The 22,930-nt window shown below is 39.6% G+C and overlaps 1 protein-coding gene across 2 annotated transcripts in view; it reads left to right on the top strand.

Annotated features, from left to right (window-relative positions):
- The window catches only part of PDCD1LG2 (programmed cell death 1 ligand 2), a 30,848-nt gene extending 8,645 nt beyond the window's left edge, over positions 1 to 22,203 (top strand). For both annotated transcript variants that reach the window (XM_037373916.1, XM_037373917.1), the window contains 5 exons: positions 1,232 to 1,594; positions 2,661 to 2,945; positions 3,511 to 3,651; positions 4,393 to 4,434; positions 6,587 to 22,203. In XM_037373916.1, the coding sequence (XP_037229813.1) occupies positions 1,232 to 1,594; positions 2,661 to 2,945; positions 3,511 to 3,651; positions 4,393 to 4,434; positions 6,587 to 6,669 (914 nt within the window). In that variant the 3' untranslated portion in view covers positions 6,670 to 22,203. The remainder of the gene's footprint in view (positions 1 to 1,231; positions 1,595 to 2,660; positions 2,946 to 3,510; positions 3,652 to 4,392; positions 4,435 to 6,586) is intronic.
- The last annotated feature ends 727 nt before the right edge of the window (positions 22,204 to 22,930 follow it).

The following is a 22,930-nucleotide window of genomic DNA, read 5'->3' as shown; positions in this document are numbered from 1 at the left end:
CTTCCAGTGACACCTACACGAACAGCCGGCGATGTCTGCAGCCTCTGCTTTGCAGCGTTGTGCAGAAGGCACTGCGTACTAACTCAGCGCAGGGCAGCTGTCCATCGCTTTCCACAGTCAGGCTTCTTTAAGGCACAGTGTCCTGCCAGCTGAGGCGCAGAGCAGCAGCGGGCACGGCCATGAGAGGGAGGATGCCCAAAGCAAGCTAAGCCAACTGTGAGCAGAACAACCCCAGTGTGAGGCAGAGTGAGCGAAAACCACATGTATTCCCCTGTCCAGGCCTCCAGCGCGAGCAGCTTGGCTAAAACCCAGGAGGAGCTGGGCAGCTTTTTAATTACTTTTCCCTCATTATGGTTGTATTAAAATACATAAACAAACATTCCTAGGAGGAATTGAAGCTTTCCCTGTATTTCACAAACACATGAAATAACAGGAATGCATAAACAGGTGCATGAACTTCTTTTTTAATGTCACTATCAGTAATTCCAAGTGTTTCTGAATTAAATCTACCAGTATATGGTACATCCAATATGGAAAGTAGTAACAAGGTATATTGAATGATGTATCATAAATAACTCCGTTATCAGGTACACTTTAAAATGGTAAACTAGTCATAACTATTAATTTCATATTTGGTGAATAGCTAAGAAGATTATTTTGATATACTTTCTGTAACACTGTTGCATGTATCTGAGAAGATGCGTGGGATAAAGTTATGTTCAGGTGGTCCTGGGCTTGTAGAAGACTGGAATTGCTAGGTATCAATTCTTCCAAGTTACATGTGCTTATCCAGTGCAATGCTGTTTCACAGGAGTTGCACTGTTCTCTTGGTAAAGGATAATGAAACCAGATTTACTATTTCCAAAATTAACTGTTGCTTTTACTAGAATCTTAGGATTTACAGTTCAATCACAGTTCCACAGAGGTACTCCCTGTGTAATCACCCTCTCAGCCTTAACTTATATCTAAAACGTGAAAATAAAACCTTGCTCATTTTGTCCTTGGTTTTCAGACTCTGTTATCAATAGAGAATATAGAAGATTTGCTATAAATACTATTGACATGGTAGAAACGTTAGTGTGATTAGGAACAAAAAATGCTAAAAACTTTTAGTTAAACCAGTAGCCATATACCTGACTACATGACACGTTTTCACCCAAATTTAAAGAAAATCAGAACATATTTTAATACCAAAAAAAACCACCAAAACTCTTTTCTCTTCCTGTGGCAGCTTTATTTACAGTTGAAGTTCCTCAACAGCTATACATTGTGGAGCATGGGAGCAATGTAACCATGGAATGCAGATTCCCTGTGAACGGTTCATTAAACCTAGGACTCCTGACGGTTGTTTGGGAGCAAAAAAGGCAGGGCCAGTCGAAATCAAAAGAGGTGTACACGCTCCGCAATGGGAAGGCATCGCTTCCATCACAACATCACGATTATGTAGGAAGAGCAGCACTTCTGCACAGCGAACTGAAACTGGGACGAGCTATCCTTCAGATCACCAGCGTGAAGATCACAGATGCGGGATCATACCTTTGTCTCATTGACTATCAGGGTGCGGACTACAAGTACATTACTTTGGAAGTAAAAGGTTAGTGGCTGGCTTGAATGTTAAGTATATATTCATTGCAATGTCCCCCCTAAATTCCTACAAGATTGTAGAAATTGACTAATTGGGAGGGATTTGTTTCTAACTCTCTCACCAACACCTTGTGCACAGCCCACAGGGCCATGAAAGTTATCTTTGTGCTGGCTAGTCCTTGGTTCAGTGGCCAGCCGAGCTTCTCCAGGAGCAGACTGCTCTGCCTCCATCCTTCATCCCTCTGACTTCTTCCCACACTCTCCTCCAGTGGCCCCACCCCATACCTCTCATTTGACCCCCTGCCCTTTTGGGTCACCTCTGGCGATTCCCAAAAGTTTCTCAGAGGTTCTTTAATTGACTTACAAGCCCTGCTGCAGCTACCTAAGTGGCTGGGAATTCCCCGAGTGACTGCAGCTCCCAGAGCAAGGACGTGATTTTCTGAGCTTGTCAAAGCCAAAGGGACATTAGTAATAGATGCGTACGTTACCGGAGAGCATGACAGACCAGTCCTTTGAAAGGCCTCTAGTGTTTCCCTCTAACTGCAGTATGCCTGTGTGATACAAAGCAGCGTTCATTTCCCACCCAGGCATTTAAATACGGATTTTTGTCAAATGCAAAAATGGATACAGCTGTTTTTAAGACCCGCATTTGTTCCTCTGAACTGTCCTTACAGAAATTCTAAGTTCATTTTGTTGTAAAATGACTAAAATATCACACTTGTCTATAAGCTATGGTAAAACAAATATTAAACCCAGCCTTTTTCTTAATGTAGCATATTCAAAAAGTGGAAATAGGGTCCTGTGAGACTTCACTTGTTTCCTGTGTATTGATAAATTATAAATTCAGTGTCAGCTTCTGCCTTGTATAAAGTAGTGAAGTAAGTTCTGTCACTGGAGGCATGAGAAGGATTGAATAACAAATACTGAATTGTTCTAGAGAACATCCTTCACCATTTCAAGTCAGTGTGCCTCAGACACAGCCATAGACAAAACATGGCATTAAAGGGAAGGAAGGAGAGCGAACTGGGAAAATGATGATTGTTGCATAAAGGAATTTCACTCAACTTCTTATGCAGCATCCTACAAGAGAATAAACACTCAAGTAATGAGAAAACCAGGTGAAGACAAGTTTGTTTTTATATGCCAGTCAGAAGGCTTTCCTCTGGCAGAGGTTTTCTGGCAAAATGAGAAGAACTTCAGTCTCAGTGGATCTGCAAATACCACCTATACACTGACTGCAGACGGTCTCTACAATGTCACCAGCATCCTGACATTCAAACCAAACTTGAGTGAGAACTACAGCTGTGTGTTCTGGAATAAGGAACTGAATGGACAAACTTCAGCTCATATTTCCACTTTAGGTTTGTATGACTTTGAACTTATACAAGACAGAGAGTGTTAGTATATACATTGTGCCCTATAACCCATCACTGGAATTTGGTTCTAGAAAACCGTGTAATATTGATGCTCTGGAAAAGAAACAAGGCTATTATTTATGCCTTTGAAGCCTCAGCTATCTCACACTCCAGCAAGCTAGTCTGTCATTTTTTTGCTATGTATTTTAGGTTCAGGGTAGCTCCCATTATTTGGCTGCTAGTACAGAGGAAATTCTTTAATCTGCATAGGTGTCTCCCCTGATCTAGACTCCTAATTAATTGTTCTCCAAATGGGATACAAATAAATTGCAGTAGTGCTCACTCAAATGCCACACAAATGGAAGATTTTACTCATGTTTTTTAAAGCTTCCTATAGTTATATTGCAGAATGAACTATTCATAAGATGAGTGTAAGCCACCATGTTGATAAAGTTTAAGAATCTTTCGTTCAGTCAGAGCAAGACTTTGGAGAGTTAGAACTGATTACTTCATAAACAATGCCTGTTTTGTAAAAGTTATAAATTTACTTTATTTTCATGTTTTTTGACAGCTTTAATAAGTACACAGTATAATGGACAAAAATCCCTGGTCTTATTTATCGTCCCCACGTGTGTGATGGTGGCTGTTCTTCCTTCTGCATTAATAATCTTTCAAAAGAGAAAATCATTTGAGAATGGGCAACCCAAAGAAGGTACATTTTACTTCAGATAGTGGATCTTTTCACTTAGCATGACCTTTTGGAAGTTTTAGTAACTCTAGGCACACTTGTGTGATGTTAGTCACATTTTATTTCTAGATGCACTCTGTTCTAAAATGAGATCTTGGATCATTTGAGTTGGGTTTTATTTTCCTTACCTTGTTACTTACATGAGACAAGGTATGTGAGAAGATATATTTTTTAATCCTATCAGCTACTATTCTGTAAAGAATACAAACAAAGCTTTGGTTTGGGTAAGAAGGGCTGTCAAAACATAGTTTGAACGATGTTTTTCTTCATGGCTACAAAGTCACCGTAGCTACAGCATACAACACAGAATTTTTATTTTTGATTCCCATTAAGGCTGTATAATTAAAATGGTATGCTGTATAGGACTATTACAAACAGTGTTTCTTTCTTTGTTTGCAAGTGCAATAGTGGAAGGTAATAAAAGAAGCAGGCTATTATTCTAGTCTTGCATATGGATAGACTCTAGTAAACTCAGGCAAATGCATTTACTGTCATGAAATTAAAGTCTTGCTATTAAGGACGTCCAAATTCAGTTCAAAATTTGTAAAAGAAAAGAAGTGTAGAGAAGTTTAGGTATTTGGTAGGAGTTAATAAACTTAAATGTGCTTAAAGCTCGGTTTAATCTAAAAGTTTGTTGAATTGGTGTTTTTTTTTTCAAGTCTAGAAATGTTTAATCTAAATTTGTATATGTATTTACTTTAACAGACAGGAAAAGAAAACATAACCCTAACCCGAAAGATGAGAACAGTAAGTCATACGGTTTTCTATATTTATGCTTACAGCTTTTTCTTTCTTACAGCTAAAATCTTATGGCAGCTTAAGTAGGTAGCAGCTTACATCAAAATAGAGACTAGCTTTGAATTTGGATTCAGCTTTTCTTCAATTTTCTAAGAATGCCAAATCTAATGGTATAACTTTCTCACAGGTGATTTAAAAATGTGTAAATGTTTGTTCCCTTTCACTGAGCTACAGATAGCTTACACACATAGGTCGGTATACACCTCTGTATGCTAACTGCAGTTCTAGTAGCCATAGCTGAGTAGGATACACACAGAAATCTGGTTGTTCTAGAAGCCATCAAGATTTTTCTGGTAATAGTCTGTTATACCTGTGGCTCAGGCTACAGGTTTTGACAACAAAAAAAGATACCTCGTTTACATGGAATATTAGATCAGCAACTGAGCCAGAGCCACTTCTCATCTTATGAGTATGTGCCTGCCCTAGACAACCAGGAATTTTTGCATTGCAGAGGGAAGGTAATGCCTCAAAAAGTATCAGGATGTATGTAACTGTCCTGTACTAAAATGGAACTGAAAAAAAGAAACTACCATAGAGAACTATAATGCTATGGTAAGAAAGCTCTTAGAATACCTACTTACATAAATCGCTTTTGTTACCTATACCTAGAAGTCTGACAGGTTAATGTACTGTCAGAAGAGAGGCTGTGGCCAGTGTTAGGTATGGTGGTACTGGGCTCAGCTGTAACTCCTTGGTGTCCAAACAGAGCCTAACACAGCCTATGGAGATCAGGCCTGAGGCTGCCAAGTGTGCTCTAGGTATATAAATGATTCTCCCCCAAGGAGCAAAACTGGAGCAAAACTGTGATGCTGCTGACCAAGCAGCCTGAAGAAACAAAACACAGCAGTTTCTGGACACATAGGCAGCTTTGGGCTTTTCCAGGGACAGAACTGACTTGAGAAGCCACCTGTGTTTCTCACTGCTAAACAAAAAATAGGTCAAGAAGTCATCAGCCTAAAAAATAACTTCTGCAGGTAAAATGAAAACTAGGGATTGAATGGAGAGGGCATGAATTCACTGATTCCCACATCACCTCAGATTGCGGTGCTTGCATCTTACCTGTAGCTGTCCAATCCACTGCCATTGGTAGGTATTACAGTCAAAATGACACTTTCAGAAAAACACTTTCATCTTTCGGAAGTCAGCACTTGCTGTAGTCAAAGCCCTTTCTTATTTTTCACGTGATGGTGTGATTGCCATGGGCAAATGAACAGAAGCTCAAGGCAAGCAGCAATCTGAAGGACAGCGTTGGTGCATGTCTGGACGTGATTCCAGTGCACGTTGTCTGAGCGTAGCGTGGCTTCCCATGGCTTGTTGTATTACTGTTGCAGAATTTTTTCACTTTGTGGCCGTAGCCGCCTCTATGCACTTACTGAAATGAAGAAATTAAAGGAGAGGTAGCAGCTTTTTGTGGTCTTGTTTTACTTCTTCATTTTAATGACCGAAAGTCTTTGTGCAACATGCAGTAAGTCATATGACAAACATTCATATTTCTCAGCATCATATATTTTTAAGAAACACTGGAAATAACCTTTTTTCCATGATGAATAGGTAGTTGAGGCATAAAAGCCACAGATACTTTACCAGAGACCCTTGGAAATGACCCACATGGCCTTGGTTACAGGAACAAGGATTGCTCATGTTATCATTTTATCCTACAGCTCAAGCTGTATCAGCACTGAAGGTGTAGGACATTTCACCTCATCACTGAAGTCCCAGTTCTGCAAACTTTTATTCAGATGCGCAGATTTTACCCATAAGCATTCCCATGGATGCTATCTAACCAGATTTTGGTTTTGTTATTTAATTTATATGGCAGATAGTGATAGCTCTGGTGTAATAGTAAATTCAGAATTTGGACAACAGATAAGAGAGAGAGAGAGAGAGAGAATTCTTCCCTCAAAAAGAATTGCAACAGGATATCTTTGTAATTAATGGCTGCTTTAAGGAGCCATTTTAACTTCAGCATAGCCCAGAAACGTTTGCATACAATAAAGACATGGCCTTCACTCTTTACCACTCAGTTGTTAAAAACAGTTCTTTATTTGCTTAAATTATTGCAGATTTAAAGAATAATACTAATCCGTTTTCTTTTTTCAAGGAGATGATTTTAACTCTCAAACTGAGGCTTTATACTTATCAACTGTCACAGCTTCAAGAGACAGTGGGAGTGTGGGTCTCTGAAAACGCTTCATCTCACATGCCGTAATTTGCACTTTTTGTATCTGTTTTTGGGGACTTCAAAGGACAGTTACAGCACTTTATCTTTGGCATGAACAGTGAACTCAAGGGGATTTATTGCTACTGTAGCAATGGAAAGCTATGCTTCTTCAGATACCCTATTTTGAAGTTACTGAGAATTATGTGGTCATGAAATGTGGTTTACCATTGCAGAGAGGGTGTCCAAGTGCCTTTGGTACACTTTTGCACTTACTGTTGCTCAAGTTTGTTTAAGAATGCCTTTATTAACTGTTCCAGTCTCAGGAATGGTGCTTGGATTCAAACATCTTTCGGCAAGTTGAATAAAAGCTGTACATACTCTTATTTCTAAACAGTCATCTTTCAGGTGGAGACATCATTACATGCTCCTATCTTATTTCCAAACTTCCCAGCACATTAAACTGGAAATTACCACAAGCACCCACCAGCATGGCAATATATGGAAGGCGTTTCACATCAAAAAAGCAATAAAAGGTTGAAGTTAAATCAAAAGACAGACAAAAAAAATTTCTTAGGAGGAATTTGGAAGCAGAAGTGAAAAGGAAGCTCAGAAGATTTCTCCAGTGACTGTTTTTAAACAGTAATTACAACTTTTCTCAAAGGAAAAGATGAATCTTTTCCATGCCAGGCACTTATCTGTCTTATTTCCTATTACTGGAACACCTAAAAATGCCTCATTCAACTCTGAACACACTGTGCACTGGGCATAGCTTCTACAATGCCAGTTTTGAAAAAATGCCCAACAGGAACCAACTCTGCATCTTAGTCATCAGATAGTGAAGCAAGGGCACTGGGTAGAATCTGTCACGTTATTTTCAAAAAGCGCTGGCTCTGGTCAGCTGTGTTTTCTCTTGAGATGTAACAAGATTGAAGAAAGGTGTTCACATGGAAACTACTTTTGTCATTGTCTTGCTCTTCGAAGACTGCTATCTGTTTCACAAAAAATATTGTATCAATTATGTTAAGGTTTTCTTCACAGCACTTGCTCTGGATTTAGATGGGAGCTGCTTCTCCAGGGTCACGTTGCAGCTATTTACTTCGGCACAAAGTGGACCTACAGTGCTGCTACGAGCCCAGAAGGACAAGATGCACCACCACCACCCCCCATCTATTTTACCAGGATAGCTGATTTTGAATAGCAGGGCTGCTGTTGATTTACCTGTAGAAGAGAAAACCGAATGTCTCTCTCTGTCATCACTTCAGTTATCCATGTGTTGTACCTTTAAATACTCATTTGAGGCTATAGGATTTAGTTGAGACAAATCCCTGCTAGGATTGTAATGTCCTTGCTGACATGGCAAATCAGGTAGATGTCAGAGAATCAGAGGCAGCTTCTTGAAGCACTTGTGTAGCTTCAGATGCAATAGCAGCTTAGGGACTGCCCTGGCTTGCACCACCTAGCAACACTTAAGGGTGAGTACATAAGGTCAAGAAATTTCTCCCCGTGCCAGATTTGTATTCTGCTGGGAACTATGAGCCCCTTCTGTCAGCCACAGTGAAAAATCTAACCCAGTGTATTCCTGGAAGGACTTAATTTTGCATTTTTCTATTTCTTTTTTCCTTGTAATCATAAAATGGAAGTAATTCATACTGAATTTATGTGGATGAACAGTGTGGATATACTAACACCACAGCCTTTGAAATTAGATTATGGTGATTATCATTGTACCTTACTGAAATGAAAGTCATCCTGACATCATCTTACGCCGCTGAGCAAATGTTGCCTGGGTTTGGGCGGGGAAGAACAGGTGTGGGCAGCACTTGGTGCCCGTTTTACAGGCATAGCAAACACTGTCCTGCTTCCCTATTCATGGTCTGTATACTGCTAGGTTTCACGCAGTATCCCCTAGGCAGAGGCAGCCCAGCTTTGCACAGCAGTCCTATGCCCTACCCACCCCGTTTCACATGAAAGGAGCAATAGCACTATTTGCTGTGATAACCGTAAGAACATCCAGAAATATATCCTTGGTTTACAGGTTTCTGTATTTTTACCAGCTCTTACTGGGTACTTAAGAACTGCAATAAAAACTAATCAGGATGGTTGTCACATTTTAGTTTGTGAAACTTAGCTTGTCAGCAGCTTGGCCAGTCTATATGTGTCTATGAATTCATGCATGAGTTGTTTTTCACTGTAAACCATGGAGCATATGATACGGGTGTGATACGATGAGTCTCTGTTCTTCCTGCTTCAGCTACTGTTTTACATGTGGGTATCCTGAAACAGCTGAAAAGTTTTCAGATACAGATAAACTGTCTGCAAACTGTTTGGCTTTTTTTTTTTTTTTAAATAATTTTGAAGTTTACAGTAAGTCAAGACCTGATATTATTAGACCATAAAATATTAGATATTTTTAGATGTACTATAAAGTTTATTTTGTAGGGACTGACTTTAATACTTACACTCTCAACTCTCATTTCGGAGTGGCATAGAGGACACCTTGCATAGGAAGCCTCCATTATCTTTTCTAATATGTACCTCCCCTATTCATCTGCATAAGTTTGTCCCAGCTGGGAGACTGTCATAAGCAATAGCATGTGTCTGTATTGTGTAAATGTACAGATTCAGTGAACATTGATGGAATGTTTGTATGAAAATCTGTGCAAAGAATCTACTCGCTGGTTTATAGTCATCAAACAGGCTACTGAATATTGAGGAAGACCATTTTTCACAATGCGGGTATAAAAAAATAGTTTCTAAGCATTTAATTCTTGTCTGATTAAGGAACACTACTTTTGCAGTCCCCTGACCTCCTTTACTGTGAGTTATTTGCCATTTTAGCACAGGAGCAATGGGCAAATTAGGGGATTCCTCACCTCTGCTAATAAGGATAGATTTTAAGGGCTTGCAGTAGGTTTCTCTGAGGTTTGCTACTTGTAGCAACATTTTTAGTATCTGTGACTTGCAGATACTTGCAGATACTCTGCAGAATTGCAGAGCTTGCACTGTGATTAGGATCACAGAGAGTAAGATTATGTCTGTTTTGTATCACATTCACTTTCATACCAACAACAGCCTAAATCCACCACTTACTTGATTTCCATTAGCACAGACGTGTTTGAAAGCAACACTAAACATCAGGTAAGTTAATAGCTTTGGAAAAAGACTGAAGTGGAAGAAGGATTTCTAATGGCCAGTTGAAACTTAAGTCTTACAACACTTACATCTGCATAGCAGAAAACTGTCAGCTGATTCTGACCATGTGCTTACTGGGAGCAGTTGGAAATGCTTTTTTAGAGGTCTGGATTGCCAATGAACAAAATCCTGCCTTTCTTAAGAAATGGTGCAGTCATCTTTTCTTACAGACTTTCTTTCTTTGCCTGACAAAAACATGCTGCTTGCCACCAAAACTGGTATCTTCCTACTTCACAAAACAGCAAAGGAGAAAGATTTTACAAACCATCTCTACACTGTGAAGAATCAACATTACTGAAACAGATCTAACTTCAAAATTGGCTTTTCTTTCTGTGGGGGTGGGGATCAACTAAGTGACCCTTCTAACCCTAAGTGACCTTTGATTGTAAATTTGTTGTTCAAATTAGCTTCCCTGTCCTTTGTAATTGTCTGATGAAAGCGTGGCCTGAAAAAGTATAGCCCCAGCTCAATGACTGGCCTCCGGTTTGACAAGGCATCCTGGTTTTCCTCAGCATCTTGTCAAGTGTGCCCTGAAATACTGTTTTATAGACAGCGCACTGCAGTATTTCACTCAACTCCCATACACAGCCATATGGTAAAAAGTAGCTGACACAGGTAAGTGCCCCATGCAAACACTGTTAAAAGCTGACTTGAAAGAAACATTAATTGATTCCAGTGTATTTACTTTTGGCTTTTATGTTTACTGACCTTTTTCTGCAGCTGAGGTTTGTTTACTCACAACCCTCCTTCCTTAATGGGCTTTTCCAAGTGAGAAGTGAAATGTCTTTCATGCAGTCTGTGTTAGAAACCACTTTACATAAGGAAATAAAACATGCAGTAGAAATTTGAAGAGTGGGTTTAAGTGCATTCCTTACACACGTGTTTTTTAAGTAGTGGGCCAAGATGAGTCTCAGCTGGTGACAACAAGGCTTTCTGTGATGAGGTGGGGAATCTAGCTAGTCAGAAATGTAGGATTCTAATTGTAATTGGATTTTTTTTTTGTAATTGTAAGAAGATTGATGTGCTACTGGATGGCTGCATTTGTGTATGAAATCACATTTTTTAGGTAAGACGATGAACACACTCTTCCCATATCTAAAAGTGATAACTGTCAGTCTTAACAATGCTCCAGCTTTGCAACAGCTATGCCAAAAAACCAAGTTGACCAATGGTGAAATAACTCTTTCTACCTAGTATTCATGGAGCATTAAAGTAAAGCCTGGCAGAACAAAGAAGCCAGATAGTGGTAAAGAGTCACATAAACCTGAGAATGTCACTGAGAAAGGAGAAGCTTTTGGTGGGAAAAGGGAACAGGAGATGGCCAACAATTTTTTTTTCAAGAGGGACACAGAATTTTTGTGAGAACAGTAAAGTCAGAGGAAACACTGCCATTTCAAAGAATTTCCTGGTTCATATAAGAAGCCAAGAACTATTGAGGGATTCTTCTGTACACCTCCAAAATATTGCAGCCCTAGTCCATGGAGCTGTCTCAGACCGGTGAGATAACTGAAGCAGCAAGACAGCTGTAAACTTATAGAGCAAAAGCAATGTATCTAGACCTCCATGCAGTCTTTGATTTTCTGTACGTTTGCCACGCACACACTTTGTGCTCCTAAAAAGCTGTGAAGTAACAAGTAAACCACAGAGTGTAGACCCTGCTGAGGTATTGGGGAAGATGTCAGGGATAGAGTCTGCTTCTGGACTGGCTAAATGCTCAAAGCCAGGAGCAGAAGTTGATTTAGCAATCTCAGAGATGGAGAATTCCCAGCTGAGAAGCCTGTTTACATGAGAGTCTAAATTTCAGAGCCAGATGAAGATTAGTATATGCTGCCAATGGGAATTATTTCCACTTTCCCATACATTCTGCTGTTGACATAGGTTTCACAGTTTGACATCAGAAGAGATCACTGGATCAGTTATTTTAATTGCCCCTATATTACAGTTTATGAAGGATTGCTTGGGTTCTTTATAACAAGCCTCAAACTACACCTCTATGAAGCTGTTCAGTTTTCCAAAACTGAAAATGTGTGTAACAATTGCCGCAAGAGAACAGAAGATCAGAGCCCCAGTTGCCTCCACTAGGAGGAAGCTGTTCGGGTCAGGCATTCTCAGGATTTCCACAATGCTGGGTTGTACAATTGTACCCCACATGGGAGAGAGGAAGGTAGAAAAAGCCCAAAGGAGTGAAAAATTTTCTTGCATCAATCAAGACAGTCTTGAACAAGACATATTCTGGGAATTATTTCAGGGCATGAGCCAACTGTGCTCTCAGTTAGTCACTGCTCACCTTGTCCAGTCTCTGATACTTCAGAAAAGGATGCTGTTATGCTGGAAGCCAAACTGTGCACTGGGATAACTTCATGTTACTGGTGCTTCCAGGTGACTGGCTACAGTCTGAAACACAGAGATTTAGTTGTGCATCTTGCCTGACAGGACTGCCAATGGGCAGAAGCTGAAAGGTTCTTGACTGAAATAGAGAAATCCATAAAGAACTGTAGGAAGTGATTAGCACAATTAACTAGACAGATAGGCTCACAGTCCCTATGCTGGGTCTTGATATAAGTCATGCAACCTTTGTTGATCTGCATATTTTCAGCTTTATTCTTTACCTGATCTGCCTCAGGTACCCGGTCAATTACAGCAGCGCGACTGCACATATAACATAGCTCCAGTTCTGGGCTACATGTATGATTTGCTCCTTCATCTGTTATCTCAAAACAAGATCATAATTGAGATAATTAAGCTTCCTGTTTCTAAGCCTGCATAGTTGCCCTTTTTGTCATTGCCCTTTGCAGTACTTGAGTACTCCTTGGGGTTTCCCTGCCTGCCTGAGGGGGAAGACAGGATTGCTGTTAAGAAAAATATCTCATTTAGGCTATTGGAGGAGTAGCCCACCAGGATGGAAAGGAGCTGTTTTAAAAGTCAATAGTGGCATAGAAACAAAGGTATAAAGTGACTCTGTGCTAAATGCAGCGCAGAGATCAGGCTGCTTGAGAGTTTTAGGGTAGGGGGGCTCAGAAGAAGCTTTTGAGTGAAAGCAGTAGAGCAAAACCCAAACTTGTTTACAGCTAGAGCTCAATTGGTTTGTGGAAGGGATTGTGTGACTCAGGTCTTGTGACATCAGGGTCCTGGACATGGCCATCATGAGGCCTTCTCTAACTCTGTGCTCTTGTCTTAAAGACTACACAAACCCTTTTTACCACTTGCTGAGGTCTATACCTGTGAGGACACCAGCTCTCCTGGAGTTAGAACTTTTGAGACACTACTTCCCACCCAGTAAGTGTAGCCTGCATTAATTTTCCTTCATAACCTCCTTTAATAAACTAAAGCAACAAGCTGCAGCTATCTACTGCTGAGCTCCTACTCGGAGACTCTGTTTGCTTAGGCCTATCAACAAGGTCTGTTTTAATAAAAAAGTTTTGCCCTTGGTGTCTGACTGGACACTTGTTCAAACCTGCGTTTTTCCCAGGAGGACAAGAACATGTGCAGTGCTTTGATATATATTGAAATCTTACTTGTCATGAGAAACAGCTTTCATCTTGCGGTGCCATGAAGTAAATACTCTAGTAAAGGGGCCTGCTGCTGGTTTCGAAACCAGAAGCCTCATGGAAGGAATAAGGAACGAGGTAAACCATTCTTCAGTCCTGCACGGCGACTGCTGTGAGCTAGCCATTCCTGCGTGTAGGTAGATGCTCAGGCTTGCTCCATGCCAACCTTGCACTTCATAGCTGTCTGACAGCAGGAGCCCTCTCACAGAGGACAGCTACAAACCGGCTGCCCTGCCTGCTGCTCCAGTTTTGCAGGCACTGGCCACCTAATGTGTGTGCTCACAGGCACAAGACAGCTTGGTTTTTTGCAGAATTGGACTTTGTGCCATGAAGATACACTCCGTGAAGAGCAACTACAATAGCATTTGAAACAAATCATGCTAGTCAGTGTGCAGGGGAAAACATGACACAACCTAGTTTAAACCTCTCCTTGTGACTATGAATGTCCTAGGAAGTCTCTTAAATTGTTAATTAAATCCAAAAAGCCACAGGGAGCTAAGATAAAGCTGGAATGATTTAGGGAATCTGGCTTGTATTTTCAGCCTAATTTTTTGAATTTTTCCACTTTGGTAGATTTAAGTTAAACTTTTCTTTTTACTAGTGTTTCAACAGGATATAGTGTATTTTAAAGATCCCCTTTTGTACATGAAAAGAGGGGTTCCTCCTCTGGCTTTTGGAAGATTGAGACAACAAGATAAGGTTGTACTTGTTTTCCTCCAAAATCTGGTAACTGGAGATCTCAGTGCTGCAAGCTGATTTATATAAGCAGATGTGACACATTTACAGAAGCCCACTGAAATACAGCAGACTACAGCAAATACACTTGAATGCAGGGAATTACTTACCTACTTTTATCAAGTGTCTGCAGGCCATACACCCCAGCACCACAGTACCGTGTTTATTTGAGTTTCTAATTTTGGCAAACAGTGGCTGTTAAAATCAGCAGCAAAATAGCTGACTATGTTCCTGAAAATGTAGGAGTAACTGCATTGAAGACTCATGGCTGCTCTCAGAAGGAACAGGGTGGCCTATTTTGGCCCTGTTTTCTATCCTGTAGATGAGTTCACATAAGAAAACTCAGGATAGGGACTACTTTTTTCTACTGAATTTTGCTATTTGTCACCTAATCTATTTCGTAAGAAGCATGGAATTTCCTGAGAAAGGGATTTAATTAGCTAATTTCATGGTTCTGTAGGCTAGTGAAGTGTCAACACAGCATCTCCTATCTGAGAACCTCGAAGTGTTTTCCAAGTGTGTGCAAACACTATCATACTACTTTACTGATGAAGGTAAGCTTGTACCTTAGTCAATGCAGACTGAAAGACACAAAAGGAATAAAAGCCACATCTCTTGAGGTTTCACTACCATCCCCATAAAACTAGTTTTATTATCCTTGCAAAGCAATCTGTCAGTGGGTTGCTCCACAAGGGGCTATGAACCAGAAGTAGATGGCAACCTCAGCACCATGCTCTCCTCGGGCCACAGCCCAGCGGTGCCTAAGCAGGACCAGGGCTGGTGACAATCTCTCAACAACCTCTTTGTAGCCACGGTGATGGGTCAGGTCCAACATCTACGCAGTTACATGCAGCCAGCCAGGCCTGGAGACGGCAATCTACAGCACGGGCCCACAGTCCAGTCAGGAGAAGCAGTAAGTCAGGACAGTGGCAGACAGGGCTGGGCATGTACCTACAGCTCAGATCAGGCAAGACTGGGTATCTGGGCATGTGCTTGATGAGGGCTCCTGGGGCCATGGACAGAGCGGCTGGCTGAGGCTGGCCAGGGCAGCTGAAGCATGCTGTTGCATGTAGTCCCCTGGCAATGAGGAGCCTGATGCTTTCTGTAAAACATCCTGTGTTCATTATAACTAGTTTTAATAGCAATTGTCTTTGTAGACAAGCAGGACATCTCCTGTGACTGCTATTCTTAGAGCAGCCACTTTGCAGTACCCACGCTCCTTCTGCTTTAGCTGTTATATTTAACTACAGCCCTGCATGTTGTTATTTTTAAACGTTAAAGGGTTTTTTTGCAATAGGGAAGCATAGATGCATAGCGCTATTATATTCATACTCACATGTAACTGACTCTTAACAAAAATTAAGTCAGTTAACTTCCAGTTGCTCTTCATTGCACAGCAGCATGATTTTTTCTCTTGGGAAAGCAGGAAAAGTCTGAGTTGCAAGCACAGATTTGGAAAACTCTGAGCAGAAATACAGCCAACTTCATCTGTGTACCCACGCAAATGGATTCTATCCCTGAAAATATGAAAGTGATCAAGAAACAAAAGTTGTCCCACAGTCTCTATAGTTAAGCTCTGCTGAGCTGACCACAATGCTGCTAACAGATCTTACCTCGAGTTAGGTGGATTGGTTACATGCTTTAATGACCTATTCACTTCTCTTTTTCAAAACAAACTTGGTTAAATCTAATATCGAGATGCCATCTCAGGACTGCTTCCGACAGCTGTACAGCGTGACTTTGCAACTTCACTACTTCTCACAATGCAGCAGGCTTATAAACAAGATATCATAGTAAGATCCCATTATTTACAGAAAAAAACAATCTGGCAAAATGCAAGAACAAAGGAAGTGCTATTAAAAAAAGACAATGACAGATGGTAACTATGATACTTCCCCCCACTCCAAAACAAGGAATAGGCTGCAAAAATTTGAAGCATGTTTTACTAAGCAGCCCTGAAGATGTGAAAAGAAAATAGTTTCATAGCTAAGCAAATTGTGTTGCTATTCAGTTATTTAACCCCTGTCCTGGCTGTTGGGCACATAAACCTGCCATCCTGTGCATCTCAAACAGCAACAGGATTTTGATGGGGGTCTCTAATCAGGAATGTGTCAGCAAATTAGTAAAGCTTTCTTTAGTAAAGCTTTCTTTGTATGCTAGACTAATAGTTTTCAGTCCTATTTTCTGTCTGGTTCCTCTCCTCTCCTTGGCATATTTCATATTTCTCTTGAGTGGTATGTGCCAACAGCCACAGAAAAAGCAAATATAAAATGACAACACATTTATTAACATTTTTACCTACGTAACCAACATCAGCTGAGTCAGAGTACTGCTGTCTGTCTGATGTCTCCAATAATTCCTTTTTTGCTAGTAAGTCTCTAAAGGCTTTATTTTACAAATAAAGATCTGAACATTTTACACTATTTGACTAAGGTGCCATTTCAAGTCAAGACACTATAAATACAATCAAACAAGCTGTCGAATGCCTAAGCATTATGCTCTGTCCAGGGACATGGGTGTGTGTGAGGGTTGTTTCTGAATCCCATGAAAACAACAGCTGCAGTTGCTTCTTGCAGGAAGCATTGAGTGAAAACAACAATACTGAGAAACGTTTTTCTTTCTTCTTCTTCTTTCTTCTTTTTTTAAAAAAAATATTTGCTGTGTGCTAGTAGCATGTATGCATTTTTTAAGAGACTTGGAATCTGGCTCTAGTGTTCCTACAGTTTTAATGACACCTAGCCTAACAGTGGTACCTTCCATTGCTATTGACATGAGGAAGGCTTGTATTTTGCCGGTCATTTACATATTGAAACAATCAATTTCTAACTGGTTCCACCTGTTTCATCAATAATGAAATTATGATGTTCTAGTCTTGGTGAAAAATCCTGTATTTCTGCACCTCTTGTATTCTTCTACTGCAGAAGCTCAAGTTTTCAGCCCCTTAATTTAGATTTTCATGACACATTTGGAAACTTCTCTTCAAACCTTTGCAGCTACATTTGCAACACAGCACAGATTCCTGCCTGTATCATGGGAATTTTATTTTGCTGTCTCAGCAAGGGGTATATTATTTGAAATCCAGTTCTCAGTGGGAGTATGAAGGAAAGAGGGATGAAATGTCAATATTTCAAGGACTATTACAAAACTTCGGGAAAAGGATCACAAGACTGAAGTCTCACAAGGCCAAGAATGTCACATGAGTCAAGACAGCATGTGAACATGAACAAGTATGTCTTTTAAAACTAGCTCTTCTCCAGGTTTTGCTGAGCAATGGCATATCTGGTTTTACCACGTATATGATAGAGATACCTCCTGAGGGGTGCAGAGGTCTTGCAAGTCCCTTTATGTTCAAAAGAAGCTGCAAAACCAGCTGTTTCACAGACTAGATCTATACACTTCATTTTTCTACTGACTTCAGTTATGCATGTCCTGTGCTTCTGTGCAAGCCTCGCAAGCTGGTGACTTTTTCCAGCTAAAAAGCAAAGGTTTCAACAGCAGTTTTGCCTGTGTGCCCTCCCATAAGCTCTCACATGTCCTATCAGAGGAATTAAACAGAAAACAAAATTTTGCAATTCTATCTACTAAAAATTAATTTGTAATTGGCAAGTCACTAAGGTTCCTTTTTATGTCAACAGAGATTAATTAGAATTCTATATACATGGTTTCTGGACAACATGGATACTCCGTCAAAGAACACAAACATGGGAATTTGAAATGTGCTGCCTGAGTACAAGCTGAAGGAGAACCATTGGACAGGTGATGAAGCATTAGAGTTTTGCCTCATTTAATGCTGGGGACAGCTCACAGACTATTATGCATCCCACACTGAGGTGACACAGAAATGACAGTGATTTTGGTTCTGGGCACTATGATTTTTATGCTTTATGAAATCTTCTTCATTCTCTTCAAGCAACAATAGATTGTTCCTTGATCTGGCTGATCCACTGATTTTGGAAAAAAATTGTAAAATGGAGAAAAAACATGTGTCTGCAGTGTAACAGCCTACTCAAGAAGTGGACCCACTGACTTCAGTACCTACCCAAAGGCAAGCTTCATTGGATACTCCCTAGGTCTTATAATGGAAGGGACAGTGAACAGCAGGTCCTTACTTACACCACTAGGTTTGATAGATTTTGTAATGTTTCCCCCTCTTCTCTTCCTTCTGTGAATCCTACATAAACACAAACCACACTTATATAAGCACAGGCATACAGGTGGCTGGATCAGGTATCTCCTCGCTGGCTGATCAGTCTTGAAGGTCAACAGTGAAACATACGCGTGTCCCCACTCACATATCTTACATGTACATTCAGATTTGCAGTTGTTTTCAGGTCACGTACAATAATTTTCCACATCCTGTGCACTGAGTTTAACGCTGGGTCAGATCCTAGACAGCATCCTGCAGTCCTGAGGCCTTTGATCATTCTTGGTGCCCTTGGTGCCCTTTTTGACGTGAAAGGGTGAGAACAACCAACAGTGTTAAAGTCACAAGAATACCTTGAACTTAAACACTGATAAAATAATGTTCTCATTACTATTAGTAAAGTAATACTGAGCTAGCATTTGTTAGGGAAAAACATCAATGATTAAAAAAGCATTGAAGAGTTTATAATGTAGTGCTGATTTAGGAGTGCATTAAAAACATGCTTCAGTAATTTTCAATTTGTGCATAAAACCCTCATCTTTACAGTAGGACACACTGAAAGGACTATGGTGTTTAGTGTATTTAAGTACACTGAAGTTGGCTTCAGTGAGTCACAAAGGCACTTAGAACACATATTTGCTAAAGTAGAGCCTTCTCACTAAACATTTTGCACCATCTGTCGTCTATCAGGCATGTGCATTTTCAGTCACAGAGATTATTTCGATATATTTGGGGCTGGCCAGCAGTTTTTGTTGACCTACATAAGTGAAACAGAAAAAACACTCTTAATATGGTAGTATTCTTAATAAAACCTAGCAATTAATAAGACTGTAAATACACCAGTCACTCTGAGACCTGCATTTCCTAGGATTGTTTAACAATTGGTGCTATGTTTCATCATATGATTCCAAAAAGATAAGTAATGGCAACACTTTTGTCTGAGTATGTCCTTATTTTGCATTAATTGTCCTTTATTTACTACAAGTATTAAGCCAAGTCATAAAGCGCTATTCAAGCTGGAAAACTGGCATTCAGTGATATGTAACATGCTTACCAAAACAAGAAAGCGTCGGTGTAGAGAACTGTATTTTGTTCTGCCAGCATTCCAACCAGTTTGCTTCCCACTCAACAGTTTTGTGGGTATGGTCTACAAAAGCTGAAATGCTTCTCTTTTTTTTTATTAAGATCGTATCACTGAAAATAAGTGCTTTGATTACATTTAGGAAAACGTCTGTTCCACGCCGTCAAGGAACTGCTGAAAAATTGGCATGGTTCAGTGATTGAAAAAATATGACTGCTGGAGTGTAGCCTAAAACCAGAAGTTCATACAGCACTTGCCCTTTTGTTTTGCTGTTTTGATGCTAATTTACACCCTCCGGAGAACAAGCTCTATAGCGCCACACAGTGTTTATTTACGAATGTCGAACCTCTAAACAGCCCACAGGATAGTTAAGCGGTATTTCTAATTGTGGATAAAGTCAACCAACTCTCAATAATTTTTCTATTGTATTCTTGTTTAATGGGTGTATTTTGCTGATAGGTTATTTAATATCTGTGGGGTTCATCTAAGAACATAACTGACAGCATTCACACTTTTTTTGTGCGTGTATATTACCAGCGCGTCCTGACATTGCGCCTTCTGCCCCTTCAGATCTTCAGCTGAAGAAAACACAAGCTTCTGCTTGGCAGACAGGTCTCCTTACATAACTTAGACATAGCAGTTTGGTGAGGTATATACTATCAGAAATGTTTTAACAACAAAGACTTCCTAGACACCACACAAGAGTCCCTGTACAGTTTCAGACCGTAAGTCAGAATATGGTTGTCCTCACTGCTCTGACCCTCCTGATTGGAAACTGTATTTTTTTTGATGTGCAGACGTTAAGCATGAAGAAAAGCAATTTACTTGTAAATACGGTAATGAAAAGGCTCTATTTGAGCTTTTTTTTTTGCATTGAATGGGTTACCATTTAATCAATGATGATTTGGGATGAGCAATCAGTTCTCATGTAATTTACCAAGAGATAAATGACTTTCGAGTTTTGTCTTGCAAGTGGAAGATACTTTAAGGTGCAACAGATAGGTCACTAACAAATTGGAAAAAAAAGCAGAGTTCAAAAATAATTTCTTTTACATTTGACTTCAACAGGAAACAGCTCAAAATATGATGCCTTCTCTGACAGTGACAAATTCAGTTGTACTTGCAGCTGTATCTTAGGGATGTTGTAATGGCTCTACCTCAGTATCAACTTGGCCCTTATAAAAAAGCTGGGGTTTTTTTTCAGTGTAGTCAGTGATCACAAAGAACTTGAACTGATCATTTGTTCTTTCAGACACAGCCACATTAGTATAGACAGAGAGAGATGAGCTGCTAAGGGGAAGAGCAATGGAAACCAGAATTCTTGCTGCACACGACGCTGTATGGTAGTGACATACAAACTGATGGGAAACCAGGCTCTTGAAACAAGCAAGTAATTTGTTTGCATAGTGCTTCACAGATGTTCACTTACAGTACTTCATGTTTGTTTCCACACAGCTGGGAATAAAATTCCAACATTCAAAGAATGCTCTGCTAGGAAAATATTTAATAAGAACTAGCTCAACCACTATACATATGTAATCAAAATAGAGTGGAGTTGCTACAGCTCTCTTTGCCTACCAAATAAAAGCCTATAAAGGGCACTGCTAATGCTACAGGTACCTTAATGCTGCAGATGATGTTCAACAGCCTACCAGATGAGACTCCTGCCTCCAACATGTATGTTCTCCTTTACTGTACATCTTCAAACTGAAAACACTCTTCAAATTTAACAGTGGAGTCAAAGTGTGATCTATTACAGATAATACTGTATCCACAACACTTGTGTTATGGATAACATGTATCAATATAATATGTATAGCAATATAATTCAAGTGCACATTTGCGAGTTTCAGATGATGCAATACAGCAAATGTTTGCGAAATTCCACAAGCCCCTAGAATAACCAATAATTTAAATATATAACATAAGACAGGTCCATGTCACCCTATCTACCAATGCTTCTATATGTAAGAGCTCCTATCCCTCCAACTGTTTTGCTTGCACTTCTCATATCTATGCAACATACTGTAACCGTACTGTGTACCCTGCACTTCAGGAAGAGATGCTACCTGGTAAAAACATGCAGCCACCATCCCACAAAAGTTTAATTCATTTCTTTCCATACATGGCAGCTTGCATGGTTCTTTGGCCAGTTTGTTTACAGTGAAAAAAAAATGTTTTTCCAGCACTGGTTTATATTGAAAATTATGTTAGGAAATGCATACCAGAGTCATGTAGCTCCTTCTACTAACAGTTTCAAGGAATGCAATTCTCTAGACATATTCAGAAACTGCAATGGCTTTTGGCAAAAGTAATTGTGTGCATAAAGTAAATACTTCAGTGGTAGACTCATGAAACTAAGCGCGTATTTTGTCAGTCACTGAAACCCACATAAAGTCTGAAGGAAGACAATGTATTTCTAAGGATATTTTCACTGACATAGAAGAATGTTTTAAAAAATAACCCCTTACTGAATTTATAGCAGTTATGAAAACCAAACTGAAGTTTGTTTCTATATAGATTTTATTCCAAAGAACCCAAATCTTCTGCAAAGTTGTGGTAGGTATGTTAAATCTGATAGCCCATGGTTTTGGCACATATATTTATTGATGCTGACAATGATTAATCCATTAAGTTATATGGATTGCTTTCAGAACTTTTCATCTTTTTCTGCCTTCCTATTTGGCTTTATATATTGTGTACAGCTGTTAATGTATGGGTAAGTGCTCTGCTCTGACTTCCCTTTCTATTTTCTCAGAGACAAGTAAACATAAGAAAGTGTTTGGGCCCAAATTTATTTGATTTCTAACTGAACCACAGCGATGACTTTATTGTAGTATTTGTATCCACACGTATTTCTGCTCCAAAATTCACTAGCAAATCTACTAATTCACTTGCAAATTTCAGGTTTGGGTTCTTGACTGCTTGGTGAAAGCCATCTCTGAATAATATATATGTTTCCAAAATCCAGCATAAAAGTATGCTCGTTTGGTTCGTCCACTGAAAAAAAATCCAGAAACATTATTGCAAAATTCCATTGCAAAACTCAGGAAAATGAGTTCTAATCCTACTGGTTTGTACTGCTGGTTAGTTACATAAACTGTCCAGTGAGAAACTGAAACAGTACTCTCTGACTTGTGTGAAATGACATACCACTATGAAACAGATGGAGTGTATTTACAGGTAATTAGGGAATGATCTGAAACAAATTATTATTAATTGCATAAGCTTACAAATAATCAAATGGTAAGAAATGTTTCCAAATGATTTTGTGACCATTTGTGAATAACTGATGGCTAGAAAAAACAGCTGGAATGTATTCAATTAATTTTACTACTTGCACTTTCTTTGCTCACAATTACTTTTTATTCTATGTAACCATAGCTGGGTATAAAAATAAACAATATTGACAGAAAGTTAGCATAAATATGATGATTAATCCAAAACCCCTGTCCTAGTCTAGTCCAGAATGATTGTTTTATATGGTAAAATGATGGAGTCTACCTATCGTAAATAAATTTTGTCCCAGTATTTCAGGTCACATACTGTATTTAAGCACAGTTTGATGACTTTGATTTTGCAGT

This window comes from Falco rusticolus, chromosome Z, assembly GCF_015220075.1.
Source record: "Falco rusticolus isolate bFalRus1 chromosome Z, bFalRus1.pri, whole genome shotgun sequence".
NCBI lineage: Eukaryota > Metazoa > Chordata > Aves > Falconiformes > Falconidae > Falco > Falco rusticolus.
This window is presented reverse-complemented; position numbering and strand designations above follow the sequence as displayed.